Source organism: Opisthocomus hoazin, chromosome Z (assembly GCF_030867145.1).
Source record: "Opisthocomus hoazin isolate bOpiHoa1 chromosome Z, bOpiHoa1.hap1, whole genome shotgun sequence".
Classification (NCBI taxonomy): domain Eukaryota; kingdom Metazoa; phylum Chordata; class Aves; order Opisthocomiformes; family Opisthocomidae; genus Opisthocomus; species Opisthocomus hoazin.
In genome coordinates this window covers 47,213,224-47,230,670 of record NC_134454.1, presented here as the reverse complement: position 1 = coordinate 47,230,670, position 17,447 = coordinate 47,213,224, and the positions used below count along the sequence as shown (strand labels likewise).

Here is a 17,447-nt window from a genome sequence, read left to right as displayed (position 1 = left end):
ATAGCTATTTGGCAAAAATGTGCATGTTGGGGGGCAGATGTATCAGAAGATAAAAATGTCTTGGGCAACTCAGACGTGATAGGGGTGATCAATATACTTTTTACCACCAATGTTTGTAAACAGTAAGATGACTGAACAGGAAGGACTTGTGATGCAGATCCTTCAGGCATGTTGCCATACCTCAAAACACACTGCATCGAAGAAGATCAGACTGAATCCTGATATTGTCTCCTTCAGGCATGAAGATAAAATTGAATGTTTAAATCCACAGTTCATTGTTTTGCCTGATTTTCCCCTTCCATTGGTACCATTGTGATGCAATTTCAGCGAGGGCACTGAAAATACAGCAATGTAAAACTAGTATCTGAAGTTTCATCCAAGTCCAGCTGCTGTAACTAATGCTTATTATTACTGGCAGAGATGAATAGTAAACAGAGATGGTTGAAAAATGCCATTTCTTTTTTTATCAGAAAATTGAATAATACTTTAATTGAAAAGCTGAATATAAAAGGAAATTAAATCAAAAACATTTTTTGAAAATGTTTCTGATTAAAAAGTTTATTTTTTGAAAGCATCAGACCCAAAACCTTGTGCAAAAATTGCTTTCTTTCTTTCTCTGATTACATGTAAATCATTTAGTTTTTGACTAAGAAAGATTTTCTAGATGGGGATGCATAGGCTTATTTCATCAAAGGTACAATCAGAAAATTTCAACCATTCATACTGAATCGTCAGGGCACTGACGGGCCTCCTTGTCCCTGCCTGCGTCCCCCTGCTCCTGCCCTGACCCCAGGGCCTGCCCCACCTGCCCACAGTCCAGGACCCCATGTCAGCCCCTGTGGCCATCAGCCTCTGCCCCAGTGATACCACAGAAGGGATGGTCTTCAGCTCCCCACAGCCCTGCCCTGCCAGGCCATGGGGCAATACTAGTGGTAAGCAGGAATGCTACCATCAACACCAAGCAGTGAACATGAAAAAAGTGAACCACCATCCGCAAGTAAAAGCAGAATTTGCTGTAAATCAGTCACTCATGGCAAATGCACAGTGAGAGGCTGCTTGCATGTGTGTCTATTTATCTCTCGCACTTGCATGGACGTGGGGAAGAAGACATAGCTGGTACCAGAGGAATGCAGACTATGTCTATTTTTTTTTATTCTCCTTGCCCTTTTCCAAGGAAAATACATTAGCATGAGTAAGATTAACTCTGTCACACTTTCCTTGGTGCAAATGAGATGCTGTCCTAGTGCTGTTGTTTTTTGTCCTGGGTTGAGTCATGCAGCGTAGATACTTTATCCTGCCCATGTCTCTGCTCTAAGACCACAGATCATGTTTTCACTTTACAAATATAGCATATTAGTACATCTGGAAGGCTAGTCACGCTGTGGGGTTCAAACAGGTCTGGCTGGCCATGAGCTATGCTGCTGCTATAAACAACCTCAGTGTCCCAAATTGAATAACCGCAGAGCACACTCGGGAGCTCTGGACGCTCGTGTTCTTTAGTAGTAGGTAAGTGACAGTTTTGCTGATTATTGTGTTTCTTCAAATGTGTGAGGTCAAGGTGGGAAATGGCAGGGAAAGTGAGAAGTCATTATCAGGTCTTCATTGCTGCTACTGTCCTGTGGATTTTTAAATGTTAATGTATATGGGAAAAATAGCTGAAACATCGAGTGTTGTTCCAAAGTGATGTGCTTACTGGATACATTTAAAGATAGTAAGCTTCACCCCATATATAGTTCCTCTAAGTAGATTTACACCCGTGACAAATCCAAACTTTATAATTTAGGAAAGCTTTCAAGACTCACTCAGTGAGTCAGTTGTAATAAACCCTTGCTCTTACATCTCAAGGACATATGCTGGTGTGAGAATGATTTTCAATAAAAGAATGGTTGGAGAGGTTGGTCATTTATCTTTGTTGTCTGTCAAAATTTAGAGTGGAATTTAAAAAGAGTTATAGAACTTCAGTTTCTGCAGGCTACTTACAGCTAATCTAATCGGTGTAGGAAATCTAGCCTGTTAAATATTTTGTGAACAAAGCCTATCATTTAAAGTCAAATATTGTCATTATTGTTGTTGCTACCATCAGTATTTATGTGCTGTCTATCACTGACATGTTACTTTCTGTAGGCTAAAAAGTACTGACCAGCTCTTTTCCTCTCAATGGTAGTTAACTGTGTACCATTTCAAGGATCAGTGAGGCATGATAATGCCCATTAGCTAGAGAGGTAGATTATACCAAAGAGTTTCATCCACTTTGCTCTTCTCAGACAGAGGTGAAGGTGGGGAATTATTCCAAGGAGGATGTCCATCTGTCCATGCCACCTGTGTCTCCTATCCACAGGCACAGGAAGGTTTTGTGGGAAAGACTAAAGACACATCTGTGGTGGGGGAAGAGAGCTGATAAAATATAGCTGACACATGACTGTGTGCTGGTTTTTGGACAATTTGAGATAAAATAACCTGGCTCTTAGAGCAGCTGAAAGCAGCATACTCTCTTGCTTATCTAAATTGTCTGCCATGTCTTCTCAAATAAAAGAATTTGACTGCTTAGGAAATTTCTGTAAGTGTTTTACTCAAGATGCAGTAAAGTGATCTTGTATCCAACACTGGAAACAGGACTAAGAGGTTTGATGCCATAGGTCAGACATAGATTTTTACTCTCATTCTGCAGTAGGGGAAGCCACAGGTGATAGGATTGGATTTTAAGATCGATGCATGGAAAATAGACCCCTGAGAGCAAAAGGAAATCATCAAAATTTTGAGGGTCTTTGGCTAGCCTCAATTAGGACAGAGAGCCTAAAATAATGCGTATGATGCTGTCATCCACATAGATAACTTCAGAGGCTGGACCCTGTACACAAAATGTAACAGTAATAACGTCACTTCCTCAGGATGTTCCAGATCCGTTAATCTCAAGACAAATGAGAATAAATCAACGAAAGGTTGTACTAAAAAAATGAATGGCATAAAACAGGTCTGAGAAGTCTAAGACTGTAACTTTATGCTTAATAAAGATGATCTCATTATATATGAAAGCTTCCATGTTTTGTTTAGTGGGGCTGAGTGCAATTTTATTTGCCATAGGTCTTGGTGTGAGTAATTAAGTGGGGGCTCTCTGATCAATTCTTATCACATGCTCTAGCTTTCCCAGGGCTCTGTTGTCTTCTACTGAAGACAATTGTTTTCACCTGCTGACTACAGCTATATTCATATGTTCAACCACCTTTAAAAATATGCAACACACTTTTGAGCTCACTGCTTTTTCCTTTGACAAGAAACAGCCTTAAAATACATGCCCAGTTCAAATGCAGCAGTCCTCTCTCAATCTTATGAGAATTAGACCTCTCTTCAGCAACACCCAGTGAAAAAAAAATAATGGATTTATGTCACAGACGTCAGTCCAGTGTTTCATTAGCTTCATTGTCAGTGGAAGAATCACTTTGAATAATTAGTCAGCTCACTGAAGTGCTAGAGGAATACATCTGTAATAAATCCCCTTGCATATGTAACATCTATCATGCTTGATGGCAAACATATTAGTGCTACAAGAGTTGAGGAAGTATAAGGAATATTGTAATTCAGTTGCTAATTAATCTATCATTAAAGACCTAATTAATGAATAACCCTGTGAAAAAATGTCTAAAAATCAAGATGTGAAGACTGCAGTGATAAAGAGGAATCTTGTTTGTAAGACTATTTAATTTACATCTAGAATAGGAACTGATTAATGAAAACTGTCAGTAAGACATTGTACCGCAGCACTGGACAAAAAGAAATGCACACATAAAAATATGTGGAAACTAAGCTCACCTTTGCATATCTGTATTTACACATCTTTTTAATTTCATGATGTTCATAGTTATTTCTGCCTGAAGTATTAGGGGTAGGTTAAGAAAAGACATATTTGGTCTCTTAGCTGTGGTATGTAAACAGCACAAAAGCTGTTTATTTGTGTATGAAAAAGGCTAATATCAGAATCTGTTCTTAAATGCCTCTTTTATGAAATAGTTAAAGCAGAAAACTCAAAAAGAACTTGATTCATCAGAGCATTCAGGATTAAGCTCTGTGATATGAAAAGACACTGATTTCTGAAATTAACCTCAGTGAAAGATGGACTAATTAATAGCTTGAAAGTGTCACTGTCTGTCTATGTTTGTTTATCTAGGAGCTGGCTGGCTGAGACTGTGCTCTTGAGAGAGCGGGAGGGAACATTTCAAACTCCCAAAACATCTGGGCTCGCGTCCAGGTGTCAGGACTGCTTTCTCCAGCCATGGAGCAGCTTGTCCCTTTCCTCTTCTATTTATTCCATAGTGCAGCTGCATTTGTTGGAACTCTGCAGACTCGGGCTTTCAGGGGGGAACCTGCTGTGATCCATAGCATTGCCCTGCCCATGTGTTCCCCAGGATGCATCCATCATATGGATACATATATAATCTGAAGTAAAATCTAGCTTAGATCCCCGACCCGAAACTCTCACTGTCAAATCGGCAAGTCTAGTGGCAGGTAAACCAGCCAGACTAGCAGTGTGGATAATTCTCTGCTGGTGTAGAACAACAAGGGATAGTTATTGGCAACAGCACTAGGTAGGGAAGAGCAGCTTCCCCCTTTGCAGTCCTCCCCCAGTCTCCAAGTGAAGCAGGGAAGCATTGCCCCACTTACAAGCTATGCAGATTTAGCACAATATAGTTGTGTACTATGAACATAGTCATTTCTATTGCTCTTTCAATCACAGCATGTTTCTGTAATTTAATCTTTCCTTGACAACACAAAAAATGTGTTCAGTTGCTATCCAAATGTCAGGTTTCCTTTGAATTATTTAAAGACTTGTGAGATAAATGACTTGATCATTCTGAAGTGCAGTGTGAAGGAGCTTGTTTCCTAAGACATTATTTGCAGGATTGGTAGGAAATATGTTCATTCCCATTTTCCCCTATGTAATCCTGCCAGTAATATTCATAAGATTGCAGCAGATCTCCCATAGTGATTATCTGAAAGAAAAACGACCCAAGTGAACAAGGCTGTTAAACAAATTGAAGAAACAAAAACATTAATAATTTGGTAACTCATGTCAAGCAGCAATGCAAGGTATACACAGTGCTGTTATTGAGGGCAGCCAGGCCTCATACAAACTCAGGAGGGCTATAACAGAGACTGATATTGCCTGTATCTGTAGTATCAAAATTATGCTGGACGTCTTCCAGACCCAAGAGAAGACACAGGTCTTATTCTACAGAATGCACTAAACAGGCAAGTTGGCCAGCATGAACTCTGATGCCAGCTATGTTCAGAGCAGGCTAGACTGTCATATAAAGCCAATATAATTTTGGCTTATGACTGGCTGTATTCAACCCACACTAGACAAGACAGAGATAACATTGGTAAATAAGGAGGACCCATAGAAGAGTTAGTAATTAGCCCTGGAAGGCCACAAGATCAGTATATCTAAGAACACTTTTCCCCTGTGCTCCGCTACTTTTGTTTCCAAAGAAAACCTTGCCTTGTCTTTAATTTTTTGAGGTATGCTCCTCAGTGCATCTATGCATTTATGTATCTCAGATGACGCGATGAATGCAGAAAGGCTGCAAACAGTTCATTCAATGAAGCTGCTGAATTGAAGAGCACTGCTTTGCTGTGGAACACCTTCTGTATGGAATTTAGTGTTATTTGCAGCTTATGTATCCTTAAAGAGTTAGCTTCTCAAAGATCAGTCAAGTCATGGCATCTTGTCATGCAAGCACAGGTAACTGAGGTGAAACTCCTTTAGCACTGTGCACCAGGAGCTGCCAAAAGGCAGTCCCATTTTAAAACCCACTTGCCTGAGTGTTCCTGTATATCCTAGGTTGGTTACACTTCCAAATCTATTGCAACTCATCATTTTCTTGCTTTTTATTAAGCCCATGAAAAAAAAGAAAAAAAAAAGAGTCAAATGCCTTCTCTGAGATCAGGGGCCAAATGGGAACAAATACAAGTTGTCATGAGATCACTGGCTGCTGTCAAAGATGGCTATGGAAGCATCTAGCAGGTCTGTGGCAGATCTGTAAACAGGAGTGGAGATACCAGTAGCTGAAGAGAGCAAGAGCATTTAAGAGGCGGCATACTAAATGTCTCCAGTTTTACTGATGTATCGACATGTTCTGAAGTACACATATCTTTGTAGCCACATCATGAATAACAATAAATAGAAAATACCAAAGTTTTTAGACATTAGAAGGCAGAGATCATCTTTTCCATTCTGTAGTTTTTCAACACCTTACTGAAAATATTCTGGTGTAGAGCTCCTGGGTACTCCTACTATTTAAAGAAGAAAGTCTGAATTAGATGTTAGAGAACTGTCTGTGTACCTTTAGGTGAATTTATATGATAAAATAAAATAAATTATAATATAAATGATAAAATAAAAATAATCCATGCAGATACTTCAGCAGATGCTGTTACTAGCAATAACATTAGTCACTGATGTTGTGCTGTTTAAATAAAAGCATATGACGAGTATCATCACTAAGATTCTGTTTTTTTGCCAGTAATCCTCTGAATGTTTAAGACCCGCAATATCCTTACACACATAACGATTTTAACAGGCCTATTTACATATACGGTTATATGAACAAAATTTTTACCAGAGTGTAGCAGAACAATAGTGTTGGCTTCTTTTTAAGACCAGAAATCTCACAGAAGTGTCTGTAAAGGTGTTTGTTCTGTTCCATGCATGCAGCGATAGCTCATGACAATCAGACACCTAAAAGCAAGTATTGGCAGCAAAAGAGGGCTCTTATGTGAGCAAGTGCTTCTCCTCAGCTCAGCTGGCCCAGAGAGGTGGTGGATTATTGAATTTACCCAGAAAGAAGTAAGGATGGGTTTTGGTGCTGAGATGGGGCCTGCAGTAGGTCAAGACTGACAGAGTTGCAGAGGAGAGAGGCTTGGTAAGGTGTGCTAGTGAAAGCAAAGGGCTCTGGAACAGTGAAATTGAGAAAAGTTTGTAAGTCATAGCATCTGGGACTGAACGTACAGTCCTGAGGGCAGAAATATGAATTTGTGGTTTAGAATGTAGAGAGGGGAAATGCTGGTTGTGAGGATTCTTGTGAGTCCCTTATTGATGAAAACTGGGACTAGGCGGTAGATGACCTAGCCCCCTGTTAGTTGAGGAAAAGAAGACATTGTAAAGTCCATGGTGTTCAAATTTTTTTTTTCTCAGAGAAGTGTTACTTTTTTCTTCCCCCTCTTCTTAAGAGAAGTGTAAAGAGAGGGAAGGAGTGAAGCAAAGGGAAACTTCTTTCCTCCGCCATTAGTACAAGTTTCTTTAATTAGAAAATCTAATATCACTTTCCTGAATAATGCAAATACATGTTATCAAAAAAGCTCTTTTTATTTTAAAATTAATTACTCAAAGTGCATATTACTTAAAAATATTGCCTCAAATGTAATGTGTAGCTGCTTATGAAGGGAAAATCTTGCAATCATTAGAAAAAAAGAAATGGATCCTGAATGGCCAGCTTTGTTTCTGAGCTAACAACTATGAGAAAGATAAGGAATCAAACTGACTTCCCAGTATATTGCCTTTTAAGCATACTGATTAAGGCCTTGTAGATTACTGCTTGGGAGGTGTAAATGGCTAGGGATAAAGTTGCTTCCACAGAAGCACACAGAGAACTGTTTTCTCCACAAGTTGTTCTCTTGTAAATGACACCTTTGCCTTCTCTTTATGTTATTGAATCCCTTTTCCTCTGGAAAGCACTGTGCTTTGATTATCATATATTACTGAAAAGCCTTGCTTTGTGATCTATATCTCACTAAAAACTTGTAAGACTGAATGAATGTTATAATCATGCATAGTCTAAGAAAGGTGTGCTGATGATCTGCAGCATAATTTATATATAGATACTACCCAAGGAAGATGGCATTAAGCTGCAAACTCAGTGTAGTAATGAAGTAGGGCCTTGCAGATGCAGGTGATGGTTGCTTTTGTAGTCAGAACTTGTCCTTAATGAAAGCAAACTTTCCTGATCCTTGGATGAGAAATAACTTCAACATGGTTTTTGTTTTTCACTTACTGTCACAATAGTGGGTGGGGTAATCCTCACAAGTATGAGCAAAGCTTGGCCTTAATGAGCATGTGTAAGTATGGGGTGTGAAAGGAGTAATACTGAATTATAAAAGGACGGGAAAATTGGAAGAGGAAGGGGGCTGAAGCATGTGTAGGTTTGGGTGAATAACCATGTGACTGCTTTGAGCAGGGTGGTTGGACTTGGTGAACTTCAGAGGCCCTTTCCAGCCTTATTGATTCAGTGATTTCTGACAATGGGTAAAATGCTAATATTGATTATCTGTGAAGAGCCTAAGTATGGGAGTGAACACAGGTGTGGAATGCCAGTTGAAAGGAAGAAGTTGGGAAGAAGTCTATAATTAGGCATTTCTCCATGCAATACAACTTTCCACCTGTGACTGATAGATGATAGCTTTGAGTTTTCTTATGCAGGTCTAACCTGATGACTGGAAGAAAGCAACTGCTGTATGTGAACTTGAGCAGGTACAGACCTATGTGTTTCTAGAAATGAGAATTATAATTGGTAGTTGCTTTTTCTGTCACAAATTCTTGCTGTGCATGAGTAAGTACCCTGAAGAACCTATGCCTAGGTTCAGATAAGTTTAGTTTCTGCCAGCTTGCCAGGCTGTCTTTTCTGGGTAATAACTCAATCAGGACGGTGGTGGCATCTGAACATTGGGAAGTACACATTCTTCCATCATGCTTGGTTCTTCATGTCCGTTTTTTGGACTAGGATAGAAGGTGAAGCAACAGACCTGTGAAAGTTGTTGGGTGACCTTTTCAGAGTTGTAGATAGCAACAAAATTTCATGTTTGTCCTGGTGAATATTTCTAAAGCCTTAGCCACCCTGTGATCTGGTCAGTATTTGTGGCTTTGCTGCTTCTGAAGAGATTAGTTCTGAGGAGCTATGATGGACACCTCTCACCTCCCACCAACATTCTTCCTCTGCTTGGTTTTACCATTGAAGAAAAACCCCTATGCATTGCAGCCTAATCCAACTTGTGGATAAAAGCTGTACGAACTTTTCCAGCCTGAGTGTCTAATAAATCAGTGTCTCAATAAAGAACAGATGACTTAACCTGGGAGACAGGAAGGTGGGGAACAAGCCAAGTAAATAGAGTACTTTCACAGTTTATTCAGACTTTGTGTTGATTAAGGCCATCTAGTTCCAACAGAGGTCAAGTGTCCAGCTGCTGCTTCACTGTCTCTCAGCAAGTCAGCTCCAGCAATAGCCCTTCTAACAAAACACACTGATATGAATTGGTCTATTAAAATGAATTAGGTCCTGCAGAGTGACTGCTGGTCTACAACTACTGTGAGAGGGGAAGTCCTTGTCATTTGGTTTCTGGATTTGGACAGCAGAGGAGAAGGTTTTCTTTTCTATGGTAAACAGTTTCCTGTAAACTATTAGTGAATATGTTTTAAAAGGGTGCAGCTGATTATAGATAAACCTTTCCACTGAGAATAAGGTCACCATTCTCATTACACTGCTATTAATGGGGTTTTGACTCAGCTGTTGTCAGCAGTCAGTTCCAGATAGGTTGGGAACTGTTTTTGCCTCATTGTTAGTGCTCATAAAGATAAACAAGCAATGGGAGCAGCTTTAAGAATAGCAAAGATAGCAGCTTGTGTAAACACCCTAAGATACAGAAGACTGTCATAGAAAAATACTGGTCTCTGACCAGTCTCAGTGCCAGTACTTGGAGGTATTTGTGAGGGTGTTTCTTACTGAGACAACAAATAAGGTGGACAGGAAGGCACCTTTCCGCTTGGTGTTCCTATGCATAATCCTTTTTAGTCCATGCTGTGCATTTTCTAGAGGACATGAGGGTGATTTACTGGCTCAGAAGAAATTATTCCTTTATGTGTTACGTATTAGAGGGAGATGTATAGGCAGAAAGGGGTGAAAGAGAAAAGGGACAGTTATGAAGTTATAAGAGGACAAATGCACAGGGGAGAGTAATTTACCCTTCCTCCTCAGTATTGTAACAGAAGGACAGATAATAAATAGCCCCAGCTGAAGGATATAGAGCTTGGAAGAAAAGATCACAGTAAGGTCTGAGGAAAAAGTAGTAGATATAATCTTGAAAACACCTGCTAAATGAAGGAGCAGATTGCTTTTTACATGTTCAGTAGATGGTCCAAAGGGTTTTTCTTTCCTTTCTGTATTTTTTGTTCTTAAGCTTATGAATGGTATAAGTGTGGTATCTAATGAAACTTCAAGCAAAGTTTAACTATTTTTCCTTTTCTTTGTTTTTATCTGGTAGCAGCAATTATTTTTAAAAAGCTTTGAACTTGTGTTCTGTGAGACTTGTTTACAGTGGTTCAGCAAACCATTTTATGAGAAATAAGCAGAAGTCCTCTGTAGACAATCTAGCTGCATTTCACGAAAACCACTCTGTTGTGGTGATTGCACTCTTTGTCAGTGACCCCAAGCAAGAGAGTACAGTTTTATATATTTTATCAAGATTTTGATCTGTACTTGCATTAGTATTTTAGCAGGTGATTTGTTTCTTTGTTGGTACTGAACCATTGCTACGTTTTAGTAAGGAACACCATGTTGCCAGTCATGGTATGCTTCATAAGATGTAAATCTGAGGTCTTCATCTCTCGTCATTGTTAAAGGTTTCACAGTGTGGCTTTTTCTCGAGTAAAAAGAAGGTAGCGTTCATATTGGGTCAAGCTCAAGCATCGCGCCTGCTACAGGAATTGAAAGTTTTGTCACAGACATCAGCAGGGGCAAGGTTCCCACAAGAAATTCCTGTGGTTTTAACAGAGTATGGAAAGCTTGGTGAGTTAGGGTCCAGTTCAGCTCAGTTATTAACTGTACATGAACTAATACATTGCTACTAAGCCTTCGATTGTTGCAAGGTAATCCTACGCATGCTGATAAAAGCACCATGTGTTCACAAACCCTTCGCCTTATCTCTGCCTTAGGTAAGTTTTGATTGTATATTACAGGGCTGATCTTTCAATGTCTTTCACAGATAAGCACCTGCTTGTGCAATCATTGGAAATTCCCAAATTCCGACGGAACAGCGTCGCTTGGGCGCATAAAGACTGAAACATGATAACTCAAGATGAAGTGGTTTTGCATGATTTATAATAAATACATTCTTTATGAGCTCCTGTTTCTATATTAGCTACATAAATTGTTAAAAATACAAAGTCTTTAAAGTTATTTTCATCAGTATTAATCAAATAGGCATTTCTTTGCAACTGCATCCTTATCTTGGAAAGGGAAAAGTGCAAGGAATGCAAAAAATTCAACATTTAGCTGTTACCATAGTTTTTACGTAGAAATCAATTGTACGCTACGTTGATGACTGCCAGCACAAAACTCTAGACAAATTAGGCAAGATGGAAAGCATACTATGTTAACATTTCTTAAGATTTCACCTTTTTTTCCCAGATAATTTTAATGAAACATGATAGTTTAGTTCCTTATTTTTCTCATGATTTCTTTCCAGAAGTGTTCATGATGACTTGTTCTTGCAGGAGAAGCTTATAGTTCCTTATTTTTCTCATGATTTCTTTCCAGAAGTGTTCATGATGACTTGTTCTTGCAGGAGAAGCTTATAGTTCCTTATTTTTCTCATGATTTCTTTCCAGAAGTGTTCATGATGACTTGTTCTTGCAGGAGAAGCTTAATGTCGACAGAATGGGGCATCAGGTGATAATATTTGACTTTTCTCTCATAAGAGGACTGTGGGAAACTCGAGTCAAGAAGAACAAAGAACGTCAGAGGAAAGAGAAAGAAAGATTAGAAAAAAGCTCACTGGAGAAGTAAGCCAACTCTTCTGCTGTTCATTTTAACTGAATCCATTATTATTACCCACTAACACTGACAAATACTAAGCATTATCAAATGATTCAAATTTTGTTTTTTTGGAGTTGGATTTCAATGATTTCTTGCCTCCTTTCCTCTGATGATTGTAAGAGAAATGCAGCGCAAACTGTGCTTGTATATCATTAGTCCCTGCTCTTTCCTATGTAGGTTGTGATTTACCAATGGTGTATTGTATTGTCTACTGTGTAGATTTGAAGTGAGAAATAACACATTTTGTACCTTTCTATTGCTTGTATACTATATAAAATAATGGCTTTTTACTATGGAATTCATTAAAACATGCTCAGAAAATTAATTACTAAGAAATACTTTTAAGTCTTTTTGTTGAGTTGACAGGAGAAACAAAAGGAATTAAATAAATGGACATATACAATTGCTTCTGAATAAAAGAGAGAGGATAGAATGAAAGAATTATCAGAGGATTTTTTTCTTCTTCAAATTTCAAAGATAGCCTTGATTATAACCTTATGCCCACTAATCAGGTTATTGTTCTTATTATACTTAATTTATGGTTTCTTTAACCAGTATTTTGCTTTCTTTATGATTGTTCTCATTAGAGACAGTGAAATGTTATACTGTGCTGGCAATGTTGGAAACATATGACTTACTATTTTTCCCCTCTGAGAAGAGAACAAAGCAATAAAAATAACTTTCTGTTTTAAAAATAAAATGCACAGGGTTAAAGAGTGCCCATGTTTAAGAGCATCATTTTATTGAAGCTTTGTGTGGCGTTCCAGTCATCTTAGGAGACCCTCACTCACAGATTCTCATTGTCAGTGCAGCTACATTGACAACAGAGCAACTGGGCTAAGAGGAGACCAGTGCAATACAAGGTCTGACTGCCATTTATGCAGGACCTTTCTTTTCAAAACATCCGTAATTGTGGTCTTGGTTCTCCTGTCTCTACCCAAAGCCTGCACTGAAAGCAATAAACCTAATAAAAAGGGAGAAAAATGAAGCTTGTCCTTCAGATTACATTCTCTAGCAAGGATAAGCTTTCTGGTATGAGCTGAGGGAAGGGAAAAGCTTGCTGTTGTGTTATCTTTATGGTGGAAAAGAAAAATGAAAGGTTTTGGGATGAAACTCAATGAAACCTAATTTCTGTCCTGGACGCTACATTAAGAAGTGGCTTTGTGCAATTTTAATGCAGATAAAGCAGACTACTCCCTACTGTACTGCTGTCTACATCAGCTAGTGACTCTTGGGGTGCCACTGCAGCCTTCTTCATAAAAAGAATATTATGACTAGGAATCCACACCCATAGCTTCTAATGGTGCGTTCAGTCATCTTCAGAACTGATGAAAAGTCAGTCCCTACGTGGACTTAAATATCAACATCCGCTTGTCATGTTTTGTCAGTTTTTGGTTTTCTGTGGTGCAGGAGATTTCTGAGTTCACTAGTACAGAATCAAACTGGAAGTGCCAGGTATGAGGAACTTCTATGTGGAAGAAAAGAGGGTAATGTTAGGTCCTCTGAGACAGTTCATTTCAGCTCCCATGTTTTTTGTCAGTAGCATACATTAAGCTTCATTTCTTACTGTGACTTCCGTTTTCCATAAAAACAATACATTGTCCCTGCTGTCTTTGCCTGTCGTTGTCTGTAGCCACCACTCCAGCTGAAAGAGTGGAGCTTGCCTGCCTGTTCTTCTCTTTTCCACTAATGAGGTTCAAAGTCACAGAATCACAGAATAGTAGGGGTTGGAAGGGACCTCTGTGGGTCATCTAGTCCAACCCCCCTGCCGAAGCAGGGTCACCTACAGCAGGCCGCACAGGACCCCGTCCAGGCGGGTCTTGAATATCTCCAGAGAAGGAGACTCCACAACCTCCCTGGGCAGCCTGTTCCAGTGCTCCGTCACCCTCAGAGGGAAGAAGTTCCTCCTCATGTTCAGACGGAACTTCCTGTGCCTCAGTTTGTGCCCATTGCCCCTTGTCCTGTCACTGGGCACCACTGAAAAGAGCTTGGCCCCATCCTCCTGACACCCACCCTTCAGATATTTGTAGGCATTTATAAGGTCCCCTCGCAGCCTTCTCTTCTTCAGGCTGAACAAGCCCAGTTCCCTCAACCTCTCCTCGTAGGGGAGATGCTCCAGTCCCCTCACCATCCTCGTAGCCCTCCGCTGGACTCTCTCCAGTAGCTCTTCATCCTTCTTGAACTGGGGAGCCCAGAACTGGACACAGTACTCCAGATGAGGCCTCACCAGGGCAGTGTAGAGGGGAAGGAGAACCTCCCTCCTCCTGCTAGCCACACTCTTCTTGATGCACCCCAGGATCCCATTGGCTTTCTTGGCAGCCAGGGCACACTGCTGGCTCATGGTTAACCTGTCGTCCACCAGGACACCCAGGTCCCTCTCCGCAGAGCTGCTCTCCAGCAGGTCCACCCCAAGCCTGTACTGGTGCATGTGGTTGTTCCTCCCCAGGTGCAGGACCCTGCACTTGCCCTTGTTGAACCTCATCAGGTTCCTCTCTGCCCAGCTTTCCAGCCTATCCAGGTCACGCTGAATGGCAGCACAGCCTTCTGGTGTATCTACCACACCTCCCAGTTTGGTGTCATCAGCAAACTTGCTGAGGGTACATTCTAACTCTTCATCCAGGTCGTTGATGAAGAAGTTAAACAAGACTGGGCCCAGTACTGACCCCTGGGGGACACCACTTGTCACCAGCCTCCAACTAGACTCAGCGCCGCTGATGACAACCCTGAGTTCTGCCATTCAGCCAGTTCTCTATCCACTTCACCGGCCACTCCTCCAGCCCACACTTCCTCAGCTTCCCTAGGAGGATATCACGGGAGACTGTGTTGAAAGCCTTGCTGAAGTCAAGGTAGACAACATCCACGGCTCTCCCTTCGTCTACCCAGCCAGTCATGTCATCGTACAAAGCTATCAGATTGGTCAGGCATGATTTCCCTTTGGTGAATCCATGCTGACTACTCCTGATAACCTTCTTTTCTTCCACTTGCTTGATGATGGCCTCCAGGATAAGCTGCTCCATCACCTTTCCCGAGATGGAGGTGAGGCTGACCGGCCTGTAGTTCCCTGGGTCCTCCTTCTTGCCCTTTTTGAAGATTGGAGTGACATTGGCCTTTCTCCAGTCCTCGGGCACCTCTCCTGTCCTCCAGGACCTCTCAAAGATGATGGAGAGTGGCTCAGCAATGACATCCGCCAGCACCCTCAGCACTCGTGGGTGCATTCCATCGGGGCCCATGGATTTGTGGATGTCCAGATCACTTAAGCGATCCCTCACACAGTCCTCCTCGACCAAGGGAAAGTCGTCCTCTTTGTAGGCTTCTTCTTTTACCTCCGGGGCTTGGGATTCCTGAGGGCCAGTCTTAGCACTGAAGACTGAAGCAAAGAAGGCATTCAGTAGCTCTGCCTTCTCCGCATCCTCCGTCACCAGGACACCCGCCTCATTCAGCAGCGGCCCCACGTTGTCTCTAGCCTTCCTTTTGCTGCTGATGTAGTTGAAGAAGCCCTTCTTGTTGTTTTTGACATCCCTTGCCAGCTTCAATTCCAGGTGAGCCTTGGCCTTCCTCGTCGCATCCCTGCATGCTCTCACCACGTTTCTGTACTCTTCCCAAGTGGCCTGTCCCTCTTTCCACATTCCATGGACCTTTCTCTTCTGCCTGATCTCCGCTAGAAGCTCCTTATTTAACCATGCAGGTCTCCTGCCTCCTTTGCTCAATTTCTTTCTCAGGGGGATGCATTGCTCCTGTACGTGGAAGAAGTCAATCTGTTATCTTCCTGCACCAAAAGGAGATGAGGAATTTGGGACATGACGTTTACGTGAGTCGGCAGTATTTCAACCACTGAAATGAATGGCAAAGTTCATGATTTTTGGTTATGATGCAGGCTTCATAAAATGGATAAAGCTGGCAGAATAGTGGTCAAAGTCCTAAAAATACTGGTAGTAAAATGCAAAATTCAGTCACAAGATTAATCCTCTTTTTTTCTATGAGGTTTGCAGTGACCACTGGCCTTTAGGTCCTAAAGGTCAGATCATAAGTTATTTCTTAGATGCTTTTCAGTGCTTCCAAAGGTTGAGCCAAAAATAGGACAAGATTTTTCTTGTTGTTAGTATGGAAGTATAGATAAAATCATAATTATAATTAAATGTTTAATAGAAATTATATTTCGCTGTACAAATACATTTCATTAGTGAGTTCCATGTGTGACCAAATTCTGGTATTCTACTCGGAGATTAAAATTTTGCCACTGTTTGATAGGTCCACTGAAATGAATGCTAGTACTCACTGTCAAGTACCGCTAAGAAAGTATTTTGGAAAGAATAGTGGGCCAGAATGATAATTCCAAAAACACATTCAAAGAAGGCAGTTTCCCAAACTGAAGACTGCATTCTAGCATTTAAGATTCTAGATATTTACTTTTTGCCAGCAGCCAGAGTGAATTCGCAAGTAGGGCTGAAATTAATAGAGTTTCTCTGCAAATATACTCATGTAAAGGATGAGTTTGGAATCTGGCCTGCTGAGGCTGCTTTTCTTTTTTTTTTTTTTTAATCAAAATCCATTTTTTCTCGAAAAGGTTACAATTCTCTAATGCCCTTGAGATTGTGCAGTTCCTTATCAGCTGTGTTGGTATGTAAAATGACCTTATAATATGTAGAGAAATGCAGTATGTATTATTTGAGGCAAAGCTCTCAATTAACCTCTAGGGAACTTTACTTGCCTTGAGGCAAGGTAATTTAGTGTTTGAAGGGTCAGTAAGCGCTTAAATATGAAATACTTCTCCTTTTTGACTGAAGAATTTCTAAGAGGAAAACCTCACAAACAAATGTAAAGTTTGAACTGTGTTTGCATTCGTGGTGAAGGCTTGTGAAGTTTTTGGGATTTTACAGGTCTAGAACAGACGCTTAAGCAGGTAGCCAGTGAAAGCTGATTCTGGAGAACAGTCAAATGAGAATCTAGTGAGAATCTCGTTTCTGACTCTCTGAGATACTGGTATGAGATCACTTTGGGTGGAGATAATTTGGTCCTCTGTTCCCCCTTTGATTTGGTGGGACTGTGAAGGTACAGCAGTTTAAGGAACCCCTGCTTCTGTGGGGGCACATATAGACCAGCAACTGAGTATAAAGAAAAAAGAAATAGTACAGAGTTGTGCAGGAGTAATTTCATTTTACTTCTTGTCCTTAATGCCATCAGAGAAGCCTTTTCTAAATCTCCCAGAGCTGAAACGCCAGCTGTTACAAAAAATGTGCACCTTTCTGTGATCATATACATGTTTCTGAATGTCTGTATTACGGAATGACATTTGTGTTTATAGCACTGTTTTATATTTCACCTTCTAGATTCTGGTAGTGGTGAACAACCTTATATTGTACCCTGAAATCCTGAACGCTGTCAGGTTAACTTGATGTGGTATGATTTTCCTCATTAATGTTTCCTTTCTACTTGTCATTTTTTTTTGGAAAGGGAAAAAGAGGGAAAGTTTACAGTTAGATTTTTTTTTTTGAAGGATTGCAACATGTTTATCTTCTGTGTGAAAAGCAGGTAAGGTAGAAAGTGAAGGCTGACAAATTAAGCATTCAAGTGAGGAAATGACAGAGCTGT

General features: G+C 40.5%; 1 protein-coding gene across 1 annotated transcript in view; it reads left to right on the top strand.

Annotated features, from left to right (window-relative positions):
* Positions 1–1,383: 1,383 nt before the first annotated feature.
* The window catches only part of LRRC2 (leucine rich repeat containing 2), a 95,401-nt gene continuing 79,337 nt past the window's right edge, over positions 1,384–17,447 (top strand). Inside the window, exons 1-2 of the mRNA XM_075411126.1 lie at positions 1,384–1,506; positions 11,679–11,824. Of these exons, the coding sequence (XP_075267241.1) occupies positions 11,700–11,824 (125 nt within the window). The 5' untranslated portion in view covers positions 1,384–1,506; positions 11,679–11,699. The remainder of the gene's footprint in view (positions 1,507–11,678; positions 11,825–17,447) is intronic.